The sequence below is a fragment of the Hordeum vulgare genome, chromosome 1H (genome assembly GCF_904849725.1).
Source record: "Hordeum vulgare subsp. vulgare chromosome 1H, MorexV3_pseudomolecules_assembly, whole genome shotgun sequence".
Classification (NCBI taxonomy): Eukaryota; Viridiplantae; Streptophyta; class Magnoliopsida; order Poales; family Poaceae; genus Hordeum; species Hordeum vulgare.
The window spans coordinates 228,895,836-228,918,698 of NC_058518.1; the positions used below are offsets into that span (position 1 = coordinate 228,895,836).

General features: G+C 47.9%; 1 protein-coding gene across 1 annotated transcript in view; it reads right to left on the reverse strand.

The window, feature by feature from the left end:
• Positions 1-17,072: 17,072 nt before the first annotated feature.
• LOC123429304 (sucrose transport protein SUT3-like) overlaps positions 17,073-22,863 on the reverse strand; it is a 69,755-nt gene continuing 63,964 nt past the window's right edge. Inside the window, exons 7-11 of the mRNA XM_045113364.1 lie at positions 19,247-19,346; positions 18,746-18,821; positions 18,089-18,643; positions 17,927-17,990; positions 17,073-17,850 (exon numbers count right to left, since the gene is read on the reverse strand). Of these exons, the coding sequence (XP_044969299.1) occupies positions 17,633-17,850; positions 17,927-17,990; positions 18,089-18,643; positions 18,746-18,821; positions 19,247-19,346 (1,013 nt within the window). The 3' untranslated portion in view covers positions 17,073-17,632. The remainder of the gene's footprint in view (positions 17,851-17,926; positions 17,991-18,088; positions 18,644-18,745; positions 18,822-19,246; positions 19,347-22,863) is intronic.

Genomic DNA, 22,863 nt, shown 5'->3' on the forward strand with positions numbered 1-22,863 from the left:
TTCCCTTTGTCCTTCGGTATGTTACTTGCCTGAGATTCGATCGTCAGTATCCGCATACCTATTTCAATCTCGTTTACCGGCAAGTCTCTTTACTCGTTCCGTAATACAAGATCCCGCAACTTACACTAAGTCACATTGCTTGCAAGGCTTATGTGTGATGTTGTATTACCGAGTGGGCCCCGAGATACCTCTCCGTCATACGGAGTGACAAATCCCAGTCTTGATCCATACTAACTCAATGAACACCTTCGGAGATACCTGTAGAGCATCTTTATAGTCACCCAGTTACGTTGCGATGTTTGATACACACAAAGCATTCCTCTGGTGTCCGTGAGTTATATGATCTCATGGTCATAGGAACAAATACTTGACACGCAGAAAACAGTAGCAACAAAATGACACGATCAACATGCTACGTCTATTTGTTTGGGTCTAGTCCATCACATGATTCTCCTAATGATGTGATCCCGTTATCAAGTGACAACACTTGCCTATGGCCAGGAAACCTTGACCATCTTTGATCAACGAGCTAGTCAACTAGAGGCTTACTAGGCACAGTGTTTTGTCTATGTATCCACACAAGTATTGTGTTTCCAATCAATACAATTATAGCATGGATAATAAACGATTATCATGAACTAAGAAATATAATAATAACTAATTTATTATTGCCTCTAGGGCATATTTCCAACAGTGACCTCATATTAATATTGCTGCAACAATATGACTATAGTATTTGTGTTACATTGCTCTACTCTCGTCTTTTGCTGTAAGACCCTGAAGATGCTAGTCTTCGATAGGACTAGGCCTTCTCTCTCTATTCTTGCATTGTTGTAGTCAGTCCACATATAAACCACTTCTTTGATACTGATGCATGATTAGCATAGTTCTGATATAAGTCTTGCGAGTACTTTGGATGAGTACTCGTCGTTGCTTTACTCCCCCTTTGCCCCCTTGATCCGTTGCTGCGACCAGATGATGGAGCCCAGGAGATGGAGTAATCTGCCGATGCCTGCCATCTCGTTGGTGATATTCTTCATGGAGGCCGCTGAAGACCAGGAGTAGTTAGGAGGTTCCTAGGCAGGAAGCCTTGCCTCGTTCGATCGTGTTTCTTTTGTGCTCGCCTTCTCTAAGGCACCCCATGTTTAATGTCTGTACTCACATATTTGTTGCTTCCGCTGACTCGTGTGTTTATCGAGCTTCCGTACTCTAACCCTCGAGGCCCCTAGCTTGTAATATAAAGCTTGTATGTTATATTTGTCTCTAGAGTTGTGTTGTGATATCCTCCCGTGAGTCCTTGAGTTTGATCATATGCATTTGCGTGTATGATTAGCGTACGATTAAATCGAGGGCGTCACACTTAGATAGTATCATGTACTTGAGACTAGAAAACATGATGATATGGTAGACAATTAAAGAAGAGAGAGAGTGTTAGAGTAACCTAGGTAGATACCGTAACATGTTAAATGCTATGCTTCTATGTGTCATGCATGTCAATAAATGAGATCATCTACGATACTAGTTTATGATACTATGCATTATGGAGGTAGTATTATACAATAGTATCACATGCATGATACTACCATATAATACTCCCCATTATGACCAGCCTTACGACTAGCCTAATTAATTCCTCACAGGACATCACCAAAACAGGTCATTGTCAGCCCCTGCTACCCACGTAGCATAGCCTAGTGAGCGCTCAATGCTTCCCTCTTGGAAAATGTAATTAGTCAATTTAGCATGCCCTTGGTGCATGACCATGTGATTGCCTTCCAACCTACGGGATCTTGGAGCGTTGCACTCCTGGGATGCACCTTGTCGCTGCGTTTGTGGTGCTGCGATGCGCATTCCCACCACGCAGTTGAATAGATTGATTCCTTGACAAGTGTTACAAAGGGTTACAAGAGGTATATATGAGGGGAGAGCCACGTCCTATACAAGTAGCTAGTGTCCACTGTGGTCTTCCCCTGATCCTACTTACATGGAGATAATACAAGTGCACAAGTAATCTAACACCCCCCCCTCGCAGCCGGAACACCGTTTGGAAGGATGTTAAGGCTGTACCGAAAATCTGTGAACACTTGTGATGGTAAACCCTTTGTAAATACATCAGCAAATTGAGAACTCGATGGTACGTGGAGAACACGGACTTCGCCAAGTGCCACACAATCGCGTACGAAGTGTAGATCGATCTCAATGTGCTTGGTTCGTTGATGTTGTACTGGATTTGAAGCAAGGTAGGAGGCACTGATGTTATCACAATACACCACGGTTGCGCGTGTTGGTGGCAGACGAAGCTCATGGAGAAGTTGACGTAGCCAGCACGATTCTGCCACACAATTTTCCATGCCACAATACTCAGCTTCGGCACTGGATCGGGATATGGTTGGCTGGCGTTTGGAGGACCAGGAAATGAGGTTGGAGCCCAAGAAAACATAGAAGCCCGAGGTGGACTTGCGAGTATCTGGACAACCTGCCCAATCGGCGTCCGTATAAGCAATGAGCTCACGAGAGGGCAACCGGTACAGCTGAAGACCATAGTGTGATGTGCCCTAGAGATATCAAAGAATGCGTTTCACGAGTTGGATGTGTGTGTCACGAGGGGCGTGCATGAACAAGCAGACTTGTTGAACAGCATATGCGATATCAGGTCATGTGAGAGTGAGGTACTGTAGGGCGCCGGCCAAGCTTCGGTATTTGGTGGGATTAGAGAGAAGGTGGCCGTCATGGGAAGAGGTCTTGGAGCTAGTGTCGATGGGCGTGAAGACCGGCTTACAGTTGAGAATGTTCGCACGATCAAGGATCTCTAGTGTGTATTGCTGTTGACATAGGAAGAGACCGGATGTATTTGTGGTGACATTCACTCCCAAGAAGTGATGGAGAGAACCAAGATCCGTCATGGAGAACTCGGCTTTGAGGGAGGCGATGACGGAGGAGAGTGTTGCGGAAGAGCTGGCTGTAAGGATGATGTCGTCGACATAGACTAGAAAGTAAGCAACAGAGGTGCCGTGATGCATAATGAAGAGAGAAGAATCGCATTTGGATGCGTGGAATCCCAAGGAGAGGAGGAAGGCTTGGAACCTGAGAAACCATGTGTGTGGAGCTTGCTTGAGACCATATAGCGACTTGCGGAGAAGACATACATGGTCGGGGCGCGCGTGATCAATGAAGACGGAGGGTTGAGAGCAGTAAACCGTCTCCTGGAGATCGCCGTTGAGAAAAGCGTTCTTGACGTCCAGTTGGTGAATTCGCCATGAGTGGGAAGTGGCAATGCTTAGAACCACACGAATGGTAGATGGCTTGACCACCGGACTAAAGGTTTCGCCGTAGTCCACGCCTTCTCTTTGAGTGAAGCCACGAACAACCCATCTTGCCTTGTAGCGCGCCAGGGATCCGTCATTGTTGAACTTGTGATGAAAGATCCATTTCCCCGTGCCGACATTCACACCTGCAGGCTTAGGCACCAAAGACCATGTAAAGTTATCCATTAGGGCATGATATTCATCGAGCATGGCTTGTCGCCAATGGGGTTCTTTGAGAGCGGACTTGTAGGTGGGTGGAATGGGTGAGATGGCAGTGGAAGAAGCAGCCGTGAGAAACAAACGTTTGGGCATGAGATAACCCGCCTTGGCACGTGTGGAAATTCGGTGTGCATTGTGGGGTGGATGTACTGGAATGGCATGTGCCGGTAGATGTGGCGTATGGGGTGTGGCTGGAGCGGAAGGCGAGGCTGATTCTGTGGGGCCCGCTGGTTGTTGGGCGGTAGTGGCTGGCGAATCTGGTGATGACTCCGAGGAAGTAGGAGAGGAGGTGGCAGACAAATCGGGCGCGGCAGGCGAGGTGGATAGGGGAGGCGCGTGATTCGGTGGGGCAGGGCGACCAGGTGGCCCGGGCGGTGGGAATGAGGAGGAGTGGGCGGACGACGCGGTCGAGCCAGCTGGGGAAGGACACGCGACAGGGGAGTGCACGGGCGCCGGTGCGCTGCATGCGGGAGTGTGTGGTAATGATTGGCGGGGCCTGGGTGGATTAGGTGGTGCATTATCCAAGAGATTCGGATGGGGGGGAGCGGCTGCATGAGGATTGTTTGTGGACGTGGAGGGCGGGTGAACTGGTGGGTGTGGCTGGTAGGGAAATACATGCTCATCAAAAATGACATGGCGCGTGACGATAACCCGACGGGATGTGAGGTCGTAGCAGCGATACCCTTTGTGCTCTAAGGGGTAGCCGAGGAAGACACAAGGGGAGGAACGTGGGGAGAGTTTGTTGTCCATAGTAGCATAAAGATTTGGGTAGCAGAGGCAGCCAAAACACGTAGGTGAGTATAATCCGATTGCACGCCATGGAGTAGGTAGTATGGTTTGTATGGGGTGATGGCACGAGAGGGTCGCCGGTTTAGGAGATAAGTGGCAGTGTGGAGTGCCTCAACCCAAAAGGGTGGAGTGAGGTGGGCTTGGAGAAGAAGCGTGCGCAATATGTTATTGGTTGTGCGGATGAGACGTTCTGCTTTGCCGTTTTGTGGTGAAGTGTGGGGGCAAGAGAACCGATATGCTATGCCGTTTGAGGAGAAGAAGGAGCGAAGAGAGTTGTTGATGAATTCACCACCGTTATCACATTGCATTTGATGACGACATGAAATTGTGCGTGGACAAATGTGAAGAAGCGCTGGAGTACAGTGGATCTCTCGTGTTTGTTACGCAAGGGAAACGTCGAGGAGTAGTGTGTGTAGTCGTCAAGGATGACCAAATAGTATTGAAACCCGGAGAAGCTCACAACAGGGGACATCCATAAATCACAGTGAATTAAATCAAAGGCAGCATATGTTTTGCTAGAGGAAGAAGAAAAGGGGAGACGTGTCTGATGCCCAAGTTGGCAAGCACCACAAGGCGAGTGTGGAGCTTTATTACAATCATGAAGAAAATCTCTAGACATAGTAGAAAGGGTAGATGTGCTGGGGTGGCCGAGACGACGGTGCTGGTTTGTTGGGGTGGCCGAGATGTGGTGGCGAGGAGAGCGGACGGCCGAGCTGGTTTGTTGCCGTTGAAAGGGTATAGGTCGCCGGTACTAGCGTAGATCATGAGAACCTGTCGAGTGCGAAGATCCTTCACAAGAAAACCACAAGGAAAGAATTCAATAGAGCATGAGTTATCGGTGGTAAATTTGCGAACGGAAATAAGACTAGTAACGACGGTGGGAGAGACAAACACATCGGTGAGGCGAAAATGGTGTGGGTGGAGTGTGGTGCAGCCAGTGGCTGTGACAGGAATGTGGTGACCATTGCCAACAAGGATGCTCGAGGGAACATGCCGTAACGAATGACTAAACGAGGTCAGGTTACTTTGTGTGCCAGTCACATGTGATGAAGCACCGCTGTCCAAATACCACTCGGGGTGGGGTTGGAGTTGATGCCGGAGTTGCTGAAGGCGGCGTTGAGCATGGCAAGATGTTCCCACGACGGCGGCCCGGCGTTGTACGGTGCAGGTGGTGGTGTTGGGTGGTACATGGGGTAAGCCTGGGCGTGCGCACCAGGGCGGGGACCCAAGACGCCAGCAGCGTTGGGAGGGATCCAGCCGGGGCGTGGTGACGGAAGAGCCATGCCGTAGGGGGCGAAGTACCCAGTGAAGGGTGTAAAGGACGGCTGCGACGGGTGGCCACGTCCAGAGGAGTCCCCGCGGCCACGACCACGTCCGTGGCCACGACCGCGACCGCGATCACCATCGTCGGAGCAGTCACCACGGCCACGACCAGGGGGCGTCTGGATAGGATGCGGGTGGCCCTGGGCGCGATCAGCAGCGGGGCGATCTGGACCAGATGAGCCGCCGCTCTGGCCGCGATCACCGCCAGTGATGGCGAAGGCAGATGCGCTTTCCTCGGCAGCACGCTGTGCGTGGGATTCCTCGGCGAGGACGACCCGAGAGAGCACGGCGTCGAAAGGGAGCTCCTGGTCGCCGAGGATGACACGGATGGTGTCCAGCTGCTTGTCAAGGCCATGGAGAAACTGGGTGGTGAGGTCGCCTTCGGTGACGCCGTGATCGATGTCGGCGAGACCGTCGGTGAGGAGCTTCATGCGGCGGGCGTATTCGGAGACGGAGAGGTCACCTTGCTTGAGGCTGCGGTACTGCCGATTGACCAGCATGAAACGAGCAGCGCGGTTGGCGAGGAAGAAGTCGCGGATCTTCTTCCAGATGGCATAGGAGGTGGTGGCACCGATGACATGATCGATCATGGGATCGGCAAGGGTGGCGTAGAGCCAGAGCGCGACATGAGCGTCGAGCTCAAGGTAGGCCGCGTCGGCGTTGGGTGGTGGCAGGTGCTCGATGAGGTAGAGAACGCCGTAGCGAACAAGGACCATGATGAAGAACGACTTCCACTTGTGATAATTGTGGTCGGCGGGGTTGAGGAAGAACTTGATGTGGTTGGTGATGTGATCCGAAAAAATGGGATGGCGAGGGGTGGTGGGCGACGGCGCAGGAGTCGGCGGTGCGGAGGAGAAGAGGGGGGCGAATTGAGATCGAGAGGCGGCGGTGGAGCCAGAGAAGACGAACGGCGGAGGTGGAGGAGCCGAGGTGGCCGAGGACACGGCGGCGGCGGCAGCAGTGGCCGGAGAGGAAGCGGTGTGCGGCAGAGCGCCGGGACTGAGGGCAGCAGAGGAGTGGGAGGAGGCGTCGGCGTCCGTGGCGGCCTGGTAACTGATACCAAGTTGAATAGATTGATTCCCTGACAAGTGTTACAAAGGGTTACAAGAGGTATATATGAGGGGAGAGCCACGTCCTATACAAGTGGCTAGTGGCCAACGTGGTCTTCCCCTGATCCTACTTACAAGGAGATAATACAAGTGCTCAACTAATCTAACACACGCGGTGTGTCATGTGTATGTTTGCTTGTTTGTGCGCCCATAGGGCTAGTGGTGTGGATCGGGATATCTGTGGTACCGCTCATGGTGTGGCCGATTTGTATTCCCCTCTTACAAAATTAGCGATCAATTGACAACGTGGGCTCGCTAACCGAGACATACTGGGTCATATTCTTAGGCTAATCATAATGGTAATATCATAGGTAGTATCATGCATGCCAACTAGGCAATTTTGATGAGATGACATAGAATTAAATGAAGAAAGAGAGGGTTGACTATCATACTATGATAATGTATCATATTAAATGTTGTGCTATTATGTGTCATGCATAGCAATAAATAACATATCCTATGATACTAACATATGATACTCACTACGGGTATAATATCATACACTAGTATCACATGCATGATACTAGTATATGATACTCTCAGTTACAACCAGCCTTAGGAATGAATGGCAACGCGAGGTGGGCTTAACTAGGCCAAGCTACTAAAAGTGCTAGAAAACTAGGGGCCTTAGAGCATCGCTCGCAGACCCCGTATAATCAACAAAATTGTAAAATTCCAGTGACTATACGGGTTTGATCTATTTTTTGTGCCAGACCAGGTACTACAAACGCGGCCCGACCTGTAAAACTTTTGTGGTGGCCTGTAAACACGATGGCTCGAACGCTATATCTGCGAGTTCGGCCGTTGGATGTGGGTCGAAACCCTATCCCTCCATCGCCGCGAAAAGCCCCCCACCTCACCGCCAGCGCCTCAGATCCCCCATCGCGCGCCTTGTTGGAAATATGCCCTAGAGGCAATAATAAATTAGTTATTATTATATTTCTTTGTTTGTGATAATCGTTTATTATCCATGTTATAATTGTATTGAATGAAAACATAGATACATGTGTGGATACATAGACAAAACAATGTCCCTAGCAAGCCTCTAATTGGCTAGCCAGTTGATCAATGATAGTCAAGGTTTTCTGGCTATATGCAAGTGTTGTCACTTGATAAGTGGATCATGTCATTAGGAGAATCATGTGATGGACTAGACCCAAACTATGAACGTAGCATATTGATCGTGTCATTTTATTGCTATTGTTTTCTGCATGTCAAGTATTTGTTCCTATGACCATGAGATCATATAACTCACTGGCACCGGAGGAATACCTTGTGTGCATCAAACGTCGCAACGTGACTGGGTGACTATAAAGGTGCTCTACAGGTATCTTCGAAGATGTCCGTTGAGTTAGTATGGATCAAGACTCGGATTTGTCACTCCGTGTGACGGAGAGGTATCTCGGAGCCCACTCGGTAATACAAGATCACACACAAGCCTTGCAAGCAATGTCACTAAGTGTAAGTCACGGGATCTTGTATTACAGAACGAGTAAAGACACTTGCCGGTAACGAGATTGAAATAGGTATGCGGATACCGACGATCAAATTTCGGGCAAGTAACATATCGAGTGACAAAGGAAATGACATACGGGATTATATGAATCCTTGACACTGAGGTTCAACCGATAAGATCTTCGGAGAATATGTAGGATCCAATATGGGCATCCAGGTCCCTCTATTGGATATTGACCGAGGAGTACCTCGGGGCATGTCTACATAGTTCTCGAACCCGCAGGGTCTGCACACTTAAGGTTCGATGATGTTTCAGTATAGTTGAGTTATATGTGTGTTTACCAAATGTTGTTCGGAGTCCAGGATGAGATCACGGACGTCACGAAGGTTTCCGGAATGGTCAAGAAACGAAGATTGATATATAGGTTGGCTTTATTTGGTTACCGAAAGGTTTTCGGGCATTACCGGCATTGTGCCGGGAGTGACGAATGGGTTCCGGAAGTTCACCGAGAGGGGGGTAACCCAACCGGAGGGAGCCCAATGGCCTTAGGGGTGGCGCACCAGCCCTTAATGATCTGGTGGGACAGCCCAAGAAGGCCGAGGCGCCAAGAGAAGAAAACCAAAGTGTCGGGGATATACCCCGCAGTGTAACCCGACTTGAAGTATGACCCGCCAAGGACTTGGCTACTCACCGGCGACTTAGGAGTGCCCTGGCGGGCGACTCATACTTGACCCCACAGGCGACTCAGACAAATGACGAAGGCCCAAGGCCCGACGTACACCCTGGCATAAGGCGGCTCATAAAGAAGGCCCAAGAAGAGGAAAGACTCCCACAAGAAGGAAACAAGACCCGGATTAGGATTCAAGAGAGACTAGTCATATTCCTACACCTAGTAAGACTCTACATGTACTTCTACCCCTTCCACCTATATAAGGAGGGGTAAGGCGCCCTAAGAGGCACAAGATTAACAACTTAGGTCTAGACAAAATAAATCAAAAGATAGACAAATTAGACACCCACGAGATTAGAGGTGGCGAGTCTACACACTTGTAATCGAGATCATCATCTTCATCAATGAAACACAAGCAAGACGTAGGCTTTTACCTCCATCGGAGGGGCCGAACCTGGGTAATCCGCGTCTCTCGATTCCGACCAACCCCCCTCAAGCCGTCACATAGCTGCGGTGGCCTCACACCTAAGTTCTCTCACGAGGACATCTGCCGTGACAAAACCACGACAGTTGGCGCCCACTGTGGGGCTGATCGCACGGTGGTATTGTGTTCTTGGAAGGAGCTCTTCACGGACCGAGAAAGCTCGTGATGGATCGAATGAAGAAGAGTTTCTATGAAACAATTGTGCAGGATAATCCGCCATTGGACAACCGCCATGGGCAATCGGGAGAATCGGCAAATTATCGTTTGGTGATCAAAATCAAGATTAACTTGGAAGCTGGTAGATACAAGATTGAGCCAAAAAGTTAGGGTTGCATGCGCTGCCGCACGCGCGTCTCTCGACGATCTGTTGAGTCCGACCGATGATCAAATCCCACTGTTGCGCTATTGGCGAATCAAATTAAAGCTGTGCAGAAGACCGACGTCGAGTTGAAGTTTTATTGATTACCTACAGTCTCGAGGTCCCGAGGCAATCATCCGCAGGTGTTGCCACTTTTTTCTCGCATCGGACCACCGACATAAAGTTAGCTAAGCGGTACAATTAGATGACCAAGAATCAGCCCGCAAGGTCGTACACACAGACATAAATCTGCAGCGGCAGCGACATCGACAGAGAAAACGAAAGGTGTCTTCTTCATTAGCTCGTTGCTAGTTTTAAACGCAAAAGAAAAATGTTGACGCACAAGAGATTAGACCAGATGCAGAACTAGTCTCAGGTGAAAGAATCTCAAAATCAGTTTTTTAATCTCCGTATACTACATAAGGGAGGAAAGAAACAAGGAACTTTAAGACCAACCAGGCGTTTCACGTAAAGATCTTGCCAATAAAAAAGACGGAGGTACAGGCCGTGATCCGGAGGCGGATATGACCGCGGTCTTGATCTGAGTCAGCCCCGCCGCGTTCGTTTCAAGTCGACCCACTTTGAGCCAATTTCGTATATGAGTCGGAAGCCAGAACGCGAATTCGGAATGGAGGATAATCCTACAGTGCTACTTCAACCCCGTCGGCGTCTACCAGAACGGCGACAATGAGGAGGACCCCAAGCGCACCCCTAACAACCTGCTCCCCTTCATCCAACAGATGACCGTCGGCCGCCACCCTAAGTTCAATGTCTATGACCACGATTACCACACCTGCGATGACACCATCGCTGGGGACTACATTCACGTCGTCGACCTTGCCGACGGCCACGCCTCGGTGTTCGGCAACCTCTACGCGCGCCACCCTTGACGTCAACGGTGTTGCATGGACGGGGCGCGGGACAGCGGTACTAGAGATAAAAATCCCGGCGAAAATGTTCCTCACGAAGCTGGGCGATTCGGAGCAGGTACGCGTCCACCGCCAAGGCCGGTAAGGAGTTCGGCTGGAAGGCCAAATACGGGATCAACGAGATGTACACGGACGAGTGGAACTGGGCCAAGAAGAACCCGTATGGCTACTGTGGCGATCATTACTCAAAAAAGAAAAATAAGAGCAAGAAAATTATAAGAATATCATGCAGAGGTCTTACGTACGAATTATTCCAAAGAAGACTACTACACCAGGTGCTACACCAATAAAATAGGAGAATACTACACGTCAAGCATAAACGATGGATTATTAGCACATCCACGGCATGAGGGCAATTTTCCGCGACGACTATCAATATTGATGGTGTTGCGTATTATTGATCTAACCAGTCTACAAAGCCAGCCAATTTGCTAACAAAAACATCAGGTGCTATCTCTCGTATCTATTTTTTCGTATACATTACTTATCCGAGGACAATTACTCCGCAATTCAACGTATTTTATGCAGGATAATTATTCATACAGAAGTGGCGTTGTATTGCATGCACACAGCCCGATCAAACATCAACAACGCCGCAGCCGCCTCTTGTGTCAGCACCGGTTTTCAAATATTGCAGTCGATTATCGTGTCTACATCAACACGCCAATGTCGCGCCTGCTCGCTCGAGCCACCCAACGGATGCGCGGAAGCCACCGCCCCCACGATCCGGATTATATCAACCCGCTGGTGCAGTGCTCGTCTGTATGAGCCGCCCAAAACACGGACGCAAGACGCCACCCTCACGGTCCGGATTATATCAACCCGCTGGTGCAGTACTCGCCCGTACGAGCCGCCCAACAGACGGACGCAAGACGCCACCCTCGCGTTTCGGACAACATGAACACATCGGTGCAGTACTCGCTTATACGAGTCGCCCAACAAACGCGCGTGAGTCGCCGTCCCAATGGACCGTTCTCCATCAACATATCGATGCAGTGCTCGCTTATACGAGCCGCCCAATGGACGCAAGAAAGCCGCCCACGCGGCCCGTCTCTCCCATCAACATTGGAGCAAAGAAAAATGACACTCATGTCCTACACAACGTCATCAAAACACGGATCGGGTCTAACTTGCGTCGGATTGTTGAATGGATCGACGCATTGGACAATATTCTCTACTTTAGCATATCAAAAGTAATAGGAGAGTTTGTCAAGGAAACATCCCTCGTGAAGCTATAATTTGAGCCGGCCATTATTGAATCGGCAATTCAACGCAAGCAGCTAAGGAAAAGGAAAGTGGTCCTGGAGGAACCACCAGAGACGGACGACACGACAATTAAGCACGTGTCAAAAGTCCATCATCAACTGTCAAATCTTATGCCGGTTTATGCCACAATCAAGTATGGAGAATCTCAAGCCGCCTCCTTGAGTCGACTTAAGACTCGGGGGCTACATGGACATGGCTCGGCAAACTCAACTGGGATGAATAATTCAAGAACATCGGGCCATTGCAGGCAAGATAACCCGGACCCGAGTTTCAGAACCGTTGACTAAAACCTCTCTCACGAGCAAGACGTGTTCAGACCCCAGAACTATATGGGTGTTGGATTCGTTAAAATCACATGGTGATGTGAACTAGATTATTGACTCTAGTGCAAGTGGAAGACTGTTGGAAATATTCCCTAGAGGCAATAATAAATTAGTTATTATAATATTTCTTTGTTCGTGATAATCGTTTATTATTCATGCCATAATTGCATTGAATGAAAACATAGATACATGTGTGGATACATAGACAAAACAATGTCCCTAGGAAGCCTCTAATTGGCTAGCCACTTGATCAATGATAGTCAAGGTTTTCTCGCTATATGCAAGTGTTGTCACTTGATAACTGGATCACATCATTAGGAGAATCATGTGATGGACTAGATCCAAACTATGAACGTAGCATATTGATCGTGTCGTTTTATTGCTATTGTTTTCTGTGTGTCAAGTATTTGTTCCTATGACCATGAGATCATATAACTCACTGGCACCGGAGGAATACCTTGTGTGCATCAAACGTCACAACGTAACTGGGTGACTATAAAGGTGATTTACAGGTATCTTCGAAGGTGTCCGTTGAGTTAGTATGGATCAAGACTGGTATTTCTCACTCCGTGTGACGGAGAGGTATCTCGGGGCCCACTCGGTAATACAACATCACACACAAGCCTTGCAAGCAATGTGACTAAGTGTAAGTCACGGGATCTTGTATTACGGAATGAGTAAAGAGACTTGCCGGTAACGAGATTGAAATAGGTATGCATTACCGGCATTGTACCGGGAGTGACGAATGGGTTCCGGAAGTTCACCGGGAGGGGGGCAACCCACCCGGAGGGAGCCCAATGGCCTTAGGTGTGGCGCACCAGCCCTTAGTGGGCTGGTGGGACAGCCCAAGAAGGCCTAGGCGCCAAGAGAAGAAAAACAAAGAGAAAGAAAAAAAAAGGGAGATGGGAAGGAAGAGAAGGACTCCACTTTCCAATCCTAATTGGAGTAGGATTCCTCCTCTCCTTCCTGGCCGGCGCACCCTTGGGGACTTGGTCCTCAAGGCAAGACTCCTCCCCCTCCCTCCTATATGTAGTGGTGATTTAGGGCTGATTTGGGACAACTTTTGCCACGTGCAACTCAGATCTAGACACCATAGTTCTTCCTCTATATCGTATTTCTGTGAAGCTCGGGCGGAGCCCTACAGGAGTTGATCGTCACCACTACCGGAGCGTCGTCACGCTGCGGAGAACTCATCTACATCTCCGTCTTGCTTGCTGGATCAAGAAGGCCGAGATCATCGTCGAGCTGTACGTGTGCTGAACGCGGAGGTGCCGTCCGTTCAACGCTAGATCGGAACGGATCATGGGACGAATCGCGGGACGGTTTGTCGGGCTGATCAAGGGACGTGAAGACGTTCCACTACATCAACCGCGTTTCTTAACGCTTCCTGCTGCGCGATCTACAAGGGTACGTAGATCCAAATCTCCTCTCGTAGATGGACATCACCATGATAGATCTTCGTGTTCGTAGGAAATTTTTTGTTTCCCATGCGACGTGCCCCAACATGCCTCCCTTCCGCCCATTCCACCACCCTTGATGGCCAACTCTGACGGTCGTAGGAACGACGACCCCGAGAGGGCTCGTCGCGTCAGATGTGACGCCGCCTAGAAGCGTGCCGCCCGCCGGTACACACAATGGGGCATGACGCCGCCGTCGTCGCTCCTCCTCGTGAGACAAAGGAGTACGACTACGCGCGTGGCGGCCTCTTCTCCGACAGCTCCTCTGAGGGGTCGATCTCGCGCCCCTCTCCCCCCCCCCCCCCCCGATTAAGAGGGAGTGAGATGAGATCCCGCCGATGAAGATGAAGCCGGAGGCCAAGGCGGTGCCGCAGCGACCTGTCGGGGGCATCATTAGACCGGAGGATTTCTTCCCCTCGGTGGAGGCAGATAGCTTTTTGCCCGCATTGCTGGCGTGAAGTGCGCGTGAGGCGGAAGAGGACCAGCAGCACCGCCAAAGGGAAGAGGAGATCGACACCATGCTCTATGAGCAGGGTATCGCATCGGCACTCGCCTTCGGCCACAAGCAGGATGAGTGGCGCCACGAAGCCACTACGCACGACAGCATCTACGTTGAGCTCTCCTTCGACGAGGACGACGAGGACGACGACTGGGCGATGGAGAGAAACTACTACTGCACGAGCTCGACTCCGATGAGCTCAATTTTGCAGAGTGCGGTAGGATAGTTGCTCCGGTGAGGTTCGGTGAGCTCCAGTTGCATAGCTTACCTCTACTCACCATGTAGTATATATGATCAATGAACTCTGAATGAAGTGTGCTTCCAATTTCGCCCGCGAATGCTTTTTTCAAATTATGCAATTTGATTATACGGGGTCTGTTCTGCAGCGCCATTTCGCCCCGGAAAACTCAACTTCGACGAATTGTAAAACGGTTTTGCAGGTCGGAACTATGCGGGGTCTGCTAGAGATGCTCTTAGAGCATCTCTAGAAGGCCCCGTATAATGCCCCGAGCCACAAAATAACCGCCGAAATGCGGGTTGGCCCGAAAAATGCTGCCGACAAGACCCCGCAAATGCGTCCGACCCATAATTTTTTTTTAGGGGCGCGATAAAATCCCATCCCAACCCGCGAAAACGCAGGTTTGCGCCTCGCCACTATGGTGCCGCGTATCCCAGGAAAGCTGTTGGCAGGAGGGACATTTCAGCCCGCGCCCTTTTCCCACCGCCTTCCACCGCCACCCGCCAATGGTTCATCCGTCTGTCGTCGGCGATTCCGGCCAAATCTGCGGGCGAAATCGCGCCACGGGGGCGCCCCTACCCTCTTCCACCGAGCCACTGCACCAGCTCTCCGGATCCATCGATCCACCGCCAAAGAGTCGCCGTCGGAGAGCAACCGCCCTCGAGTAGCCGTTGAGTTTGTACTTGTGCTTGTGCCCAGCGGTATGCATAGTTGGTTAACGTTACACACGTATTTATGAATTTAGATGGAATTGAGCCCGTGCCAGAAGATTTTTTGCTCGACGATTTGTCCAATTTGGACGACTCGATTGTTGAGACGCTGCTTGTCAACTATCGCCAGCAGGCGTTGGTGATGGCCCTTGTCTTGAAGGAGCACAAAGACGAGAAACGAAAGAGGCGGTGAGGATCAACCGTCAGTCGTCTTTGCATTCCTCGAAATCATCATCTCGGGAACGAGATGTTGATGCAAGACTACTTCGCAGACAATCCAACATATCTGCCACACCTCTTCCAGAGAAGGTACTGAATGCGCCGATCCCTCTCTCTGAAAATTGTTCAAGCTTGCGAGGCCAATAGTTGGTATTTTACTCAAGGAAGAAATGTCGCAGGCTTGAAGAGATTTAGTGCATATTAAAAAATCTCGGCAGCTATGCGGGGTAATTGCATACTGCATTCCGACTGACTATGTCGATGAGTACCTTCGCATTGGTGAAGATACTACAATTGAGTCAGTGTGTAGGTTTGCCAAAGTGATCATCTATGTATTTGGTACTGAATATCTTCAGGCACCCAACGAGGAAAACACAAAATATTTGATGGCATCTAATGATAGAAGAGGTTGGCCTCGCATGCTAGGAAGCATAGATTGTATGCATTGGACTTGGAAAAATTGCCCAAAGGCATGGCAGGGAATGAATTGTGGCATGTCTCGTGATGCAGCAATTGTGTTAGAGGTCGTAGCATCCGAGGATTTATAAATTTGGCATTGTTTTTTTGGTTTGACGGGTACTCTCAATGATATCAATGTTTTGCAACGGTCTCATTTGTTTGCTAGGCTTGCTAGTGGTGATGCTCCTGCTTACAACTACACTATTAATGGGCATGAATACACAAAGGGGTACTATCTTGCAGATGGTATATACCCTCCTTGGTGCACATTTGTTAAGAGCATCAAAGACCCCAAACCAAGAAACATTGTGAATTCGCAAGGCCACAAGAGGCAGCCCGAAAAGACCCCGAAAGAGCATTCTGGGTTTTACAATCTAGGTTTGCCATTGTTCATGGTCCTGGTCGTTTTTGGGACAAGCGATTCTTGAAAAACATCATGACATGCTGTGTTATTCTTCACAATATGATTATCGAAGATGAGAGAGGCATGAACTTGGAGTTCTTCTAGGACAATGTGGGTAGTCGTGTCAAACCACCTAGAGAGCCTAACCGCATTAGAGCTTTTCTTCACACCTACAATGAGATTAAAAATGCAAACACCCACTTTCAGCTTCACGAGGATCTCATTGAGCACCATCGGCAAAGGGTTGGGCAGTAACACATTCTATTTTTTCATTCATTTTCATTTAATTCATGTGTGATTTTGTATTCATTTTCATTTTCAATTTCATTCCATGCTTCCAGTCATTTTCATTTAATTCAAAGTTTTGTATTGAATTATTTAGTTTCCTTCGATAATTTGAATAATTATTGTAATTTGAATGATTGTTAACTACGTTTTATTGTTTCAATTTAAACTCATTTGTCGAAATCGTTGTCAAATTCGCCTATTATGGGTTTTCGGTTTGCGGATCGACGCGGCCGCACCCGAGGAGACCCACGTAGCCGACAAATATCTTTTTTATGGGTCCGTTTCACGAGATCTGACTCTATCCTTGCCCACGCCGGCTGCCCCGCCTACAAAGCCGTTTTTCCGTAAACTATCAACGCGTTTTGCGGGTCGGCGCTATAAGGGTCTAGAGATGTTCTTACAAACCGGGCTCGTGAACGAGCGAACAAGTCGCACGCGCCTGGGCCAGTGCCTGCTTGTGCATATACAAACATTTTAAAAATGAATTGCATCTCATATTTATATCATGCGTGCAATGCACACTCGCAAGACAAAAGGAGAGAGAAAAAAACAGACGCATGCTGAAAAACAAAATCACTCCCTCCGTTCTAAAATAAATGTTGCTCATTTAGTATAAAATTTATACTAATTTAGTTGTAAATTTATACTTATTGTAAAACACAGGAAGTAGTAAATAGTGACATGCACAGAAAGGAAAAAAAGGATGGTATACTAAAAAATATATACTCGGACCACTTGGACGATCAAAACAATGAAAACAAACACTGGACTCTAAAATGGCCTTCGCAATTGCCAGAAAAATGAAAATGAATGTCTCAAGAAAACAAGAGGAATAGTGACCCAAGCTACAACAAGCATCTTCCCGAAAAAAAAAAAAAAAAAAAACAAAAAAACAAGCATCACCAAAGAAATAAATCGACTAGTACCGGGCTAATGCATAACCGACTAACCTAAAACTAATGGGATGAAGTCCATTCCATTGAACAAAATCACTCAAGATTGACGTCAGTCAACTACAGGCCAAACATTTCTCAAAAAAAAAAAAAAAAGAGAAAACAAACTACCGGCACAACATACCCAACGTACGAATCACAAGCTATAGGAACGGATGGTTCCAGATACGCGGAATCAGTGGCCCCCGCCCATGCTGACGGATCGGAAGCTGCTTTTTGACATCTTGGGTAGCATGATTGTTCCGGCCACGGCGGAGGTGAAGGCGAACACAGAGGCCAGGGCAAACGCTGGGATGTTTCCCTTCCCGAACAGCTCGTCCCACGGTCCAGCGCCGATGGCGACGATCATCTGGGGCGTCACGATGGCGATATTCAGGATCCCCGTGCACAGTCCTGCCGCAAAAAAAAAAAAAAATCGTAGTTGGACACTCAGTTCAAAGTTCAGATCAGTTGAGAGCATCTAGCTCACCTTGTCCACCACCTTTGCTGGCGGCAAGTTGTGCCGTCACAGCGAACGGAACACTGCATAGAACCTGGACGCATTGGGCGTGAAACGAGCCATCAGAGACAATTAATGGATCGGAGCTGATTTAAGTTTTAACTGTGACATTAGCAATCGGATGCTGCTTACTGCAAAGGGAAGTCCGAGGAAGACGAAAAGGACGAGGGCTGATGTCTTGAGGCCCTTTTCCGTTGCCGCGACGTCTTGCACGTTGCCGCCGAAGTCGCCGAGCGACCATGCGCCAAGGATGGCGACCAGCGCCATTGCGATGCACACGAGGACCTGACTAGCGACCCACACGGTCCTTGGTCCGAGCTTCCGACACATGGGCTCGATCATGAAGGAGCTTATCCCGAGAAGCACAGAGTTGAGAAGCAAGCCGAAGGCACCCTGCCGGACACCCTCTTGGAAGGCGGCGATCTCCGCGGGGCTCCCGTCCGGCCTGCCGTGGTATATCTCGCGGCCCATCCAATCCGTGTCAAAGAGGATGAAGGGGAACCATGACAACCACGTGAGGCCGGTCACAATGAGCACCTGTGGCATGCCGGTCGGCAGGTTCTTTAAGCCCTTGATTACAGCAAGCGGGCCCGTCGCCTCCCCTTCGCCCTGCTTCGCCAGCTCAGGGTCCAACGGCGTCTCCTTTGCAAAGATCATTGTTACCATCGTAGAAAAACCCAGGAATATCTGTAAATCAAGACGTGCGTCATGCAAACGAGATCGAAATTAATAGGAACACCGAAACAAATAGACATGCAATTCCTTGAGGTTGCACGCTTGATTACTCACCACTGCGACCAAGAAGGCGGCCTTGAGGTTCGCACAGGCTTCACAACATGCTCTTGTTCGGAGCGCGGGAAACCACCTGTGCACGCACCCACGCATCAGGCTGGTTGTAATGGGAGTATCACAAGTAGTATCGTACAGATCAACTAGACATGTTTGATGAGGTGACATAAAATTAAATAAAGAAAAAGAGGATTGAGTATCATATTATGGTACGGTATCATATTAAATGTTGTGCTACTATGTGTCATGCATGACAATAAATAAACTGTTCTATGATACTAGCACATGATACTATGCCTTACAGATATAGTATCATATGTTAATATCGTATGCATGATACTAGTATATGATACTCCCCATTAGAACCAGTCTCAAAATAACTATTAATTCTTCTCTCTTTTTGGTTTAGTTGCGGGCGAACAACCGTCAATTCGCCGCACCACTCCTGGATCAATGTATATGCATCCATACTGATCACGGTGAGATCGATGAGGCACTTACTCGTGCCATTTGTCGGTGGAGCCAGAGGAGTATCCCAGGACGTTTCCTATAGCCATCCAAGAGACGAAGATCGCGTTGGCTGCACTCGGTCCGTGTTTACCTGCATGCTCAAGTACGTAGTTTCAGAATTAAGAGCATTAATGATGTACTGTATTCCTTACGAAGCAACTATAATGATGCTACACCTACGAACATTTACGGGGCCACTACCAGGCATTGGAGAGTTTAACATCAAAGTATCCAAGGACTCCTTGTTACTCTTCCAGGCAGCCACAAGGAGCATAGCACGGATGGGCTAACGATATTGTTTTGGGAGGACCGTTGGTTAAATGGACAGAGGGTACATGAGGTTGCTCCCTTGATGTACAATATGATCCCGGCACGGATTCAAACTACCAGGATGATTGGACAGGCCATGAAGAATGGATCATGGGCACAGGATGTGGGTCCGAACTTAGGACCGGATGCTTTGCATGAATTCCTTCTACGTTGGCATGGGTTATTGCTTGGGAGCCTACGAAGAACATGCAAGACGAAATTTCATGGTCTTGGAAGGCCAATGGACAGTTCACGGTTCGCTCGGCATATGCGGTCAAGTTCTGGGCGAGAGAGGTGGCACCTACGACGGACCTCACTTGCAAATCATGGGCGCCCTGACAACGCAAATTCTTTACGTGGCTTGCTCTGCGGGATAGATGCTGGACGTCGGACCGCCTAGCAAGGCGAGGACTACCACACCAGGACGCGTGCCCCTTTTGCGACCAGGAGAACGAACCAATCAACCACGTATTGCTCACATGTGTCTTTGCCAGGATGATCTGGACCGAGATCTATCAGGCCTTGGGGAAGCCAGATTGGGTGCCGTCACAACATGACATTCTCACACCGTGTATGTGCGGCAAAAGCGGACAGAACAAAGCCAGCACAAAGGATTTGCGCACCATCCTTGGGCTAACCTTGTGGGACCTATGGAAGCAGATGAATGCAATTGTCTTCGACGGAGCACGACCTTCGTGTGAGGCGCTACTTGGTAGAATTATACTAGAGGGTTTAGTGTGGTCGTGGCCAGCCTGCTAAAATGAGATGTAGCACACTTCTTTAGTCGGTTAGCGAGGTGGGATAGGCGTGAGAAGTAAAGTATTATGTAACACTTGTAAATTAGGTGGAGGCATTCTTTAACCCTTGTTCTTTAATATATGATATGCACATTCATGCATATTCGAGAAAAATATATATAGTCCATCAGTGCCTCCGACACCGACGAACCCCATCTACAAACAAGGTCCTAGAGAGCCCTCACTAGGACGTCGCACCGTACTGTATCTCCCGGATCTACTGATTAATAAATTTTTATTTTTATTTTCCTTTTGGTGAATATGTGGCTTGATTATCTTTCCATTATAGAGGGTTTGAAAATACAAAGTTGGGTTGGGAGTTAAGAATTTAAAGATTCAATCATTGACGCTAAGGGTCTGTTGGGAATGGCTCACGAGAATCGAGCCGAACAAGCTGTGGCAGGGGCTACCTGTCACACCATGTGTTTGTACCACTTTGTCATGATATGATTTTTTACAAAATTTGGAGCCACTTAAAACTTTTTATATGCATGTGATGATTGAATTGGTTGCAATATGCGGAAAGTGCCTTTTGGCTCCCAAGCTCATTTGAGCTCGGGTGAACAGTGAAATCGAAAACGTTTGAAAAAAATTCAAAAAATTCAAAAAATTCTGAATTTTTTTAGACCAACGTTGTGAAAAGCTTTTAAGTGCATGCAAAAATTTGGCATGAAATAACATTTCTATAAAACGTGGCAAAATAAACAAAATGGAACTCTGAAATTGTGCATTTTCAGAGTATACATTTTGTTTATTTTTCCACACCTTGTGGAAATGTTATTTCATGCTAAATTTTTGCATGTACTTAGAACTTTTGACAAGGTTGCTCTAAAAATAATTCAGCATTTTCTGAACTTTTTTTAACGTTTTTCAACTTTACTGTTCACCCGAGCTCAAATGAGCTCGGGTGCGAAAACTCCACGTCGGCAATGTGCTTGTCTGCCTATTTGGGTTTCATTCACACAAAAAAATCCCTCCCCAAATAATAATCTTCTTGCTTCAAATCCTTACCCAATGATCATACCATGTGTATAGGACCTAAAATTATTTTTATAAAATATTATTTTGGCCCCTCAAAACCCCCTAAGTTTAGATTTTTTTTTCCAAAGGCATTTATTATTTTGAGCCCTCAAAACCCCTTAAGTTGAGATTTGTACTACAAGTTCAACAATTTAGGAGGAACATTTTGCCCGAAATGTTTTATTTGGAAGCTATTATCAAAAATACTTCCTCAAACCACATAATTATTATTTTAGAAGTTATTTTCCAAATTTATTTAGATACCTCTATCTAAGGCCAGAAATGCTCTATCATAGAGGAAAAATATATTATTGCTTCAAAATATCTCATGAAATTTAGAGAAACTTAGTAGGCATATATTTTCGAAAGATAAGAGTTCAACACATGGTCATGTTCAAAATATTGGACAAAACCCTTTCTGGATATTTCAAGCTTTTGAAATATTTCTATAACAAATATTCCCAATAAACTCTAAGAAAATTCCATCAAGTCACACATGATATATGTGATGCTCTTGCCAAGTTTCATCTCAATCCAATTTGATTTGGTCCTCCAAAATATTCCAAAACCCTCTCTCTCTAGAAACAAATTTGAGCAACTATACATTGCCAAGTTTGTCCAATTATTCTAAAACTTGGATTGAGATGAAACTTGGCAAAGTGGTGCATCAAGGAGAACATATCCCCTTGTCCAAATCCCCTCAAAGCTACTTGTGTTGATTTCTAGAATTTGGAATATTTGCATTGTCAAGTTTCTCCAAATGAGCCCAAACTATTTGGGCATGACCCAATCCTCAAATAATGCCACCACACCAAGTGGTGCATTAGGGGAATTGATTTGCATGGATAGATCTAGGGAATACCATTTCCACCCATTTCTAGGGTTTAAATGGTTTACATTGGAAACTTTCATCACCAAATCCAAAATTTGGTGATAAACCTCATTTTCACCTAACATTTGGTCCTCGTAAACCTCATGGCAAGTGGAGTATTTTTACTTTCCCTAATCAACATCAAACACCTTGTGGTGAATTCTAAAAATCACTGGTTTCACCACCCTTACTATTTTCCTTCCTCTCAAACTTTTCCCACATCTCCACCTAGTTGCCTTATACACCCAGTAAACCTTGCATGGCCAAAGCTCAATCATTTGGGGGGGGGGGGGGTAAACCCGGAATTACCCCCTCTGGACAACAATTTTTCTCTTCCTCTCAGCTTTCCTTCTCAACCAAGGCACCCCAGCACCACCCCATGACATTTCCTTCATTATTAGTCCCTCCTAAGTCTAGTGGATAACTTTAGCAGCGCTCAGATGCAAGTGGTCGTGCCCTGCATGCCAAAGTCGCACCCTGCCATGTAGTTGGCGTGCTCTGGAGCATGCTACAATACGCAACCGTGTTGTAATCGACACTCATCCCAACGTTCCGACCACCTCGCGTCCCTCTCCCTCGCTTGTGGGATGCACTCGATGTTCGCAAGTTGT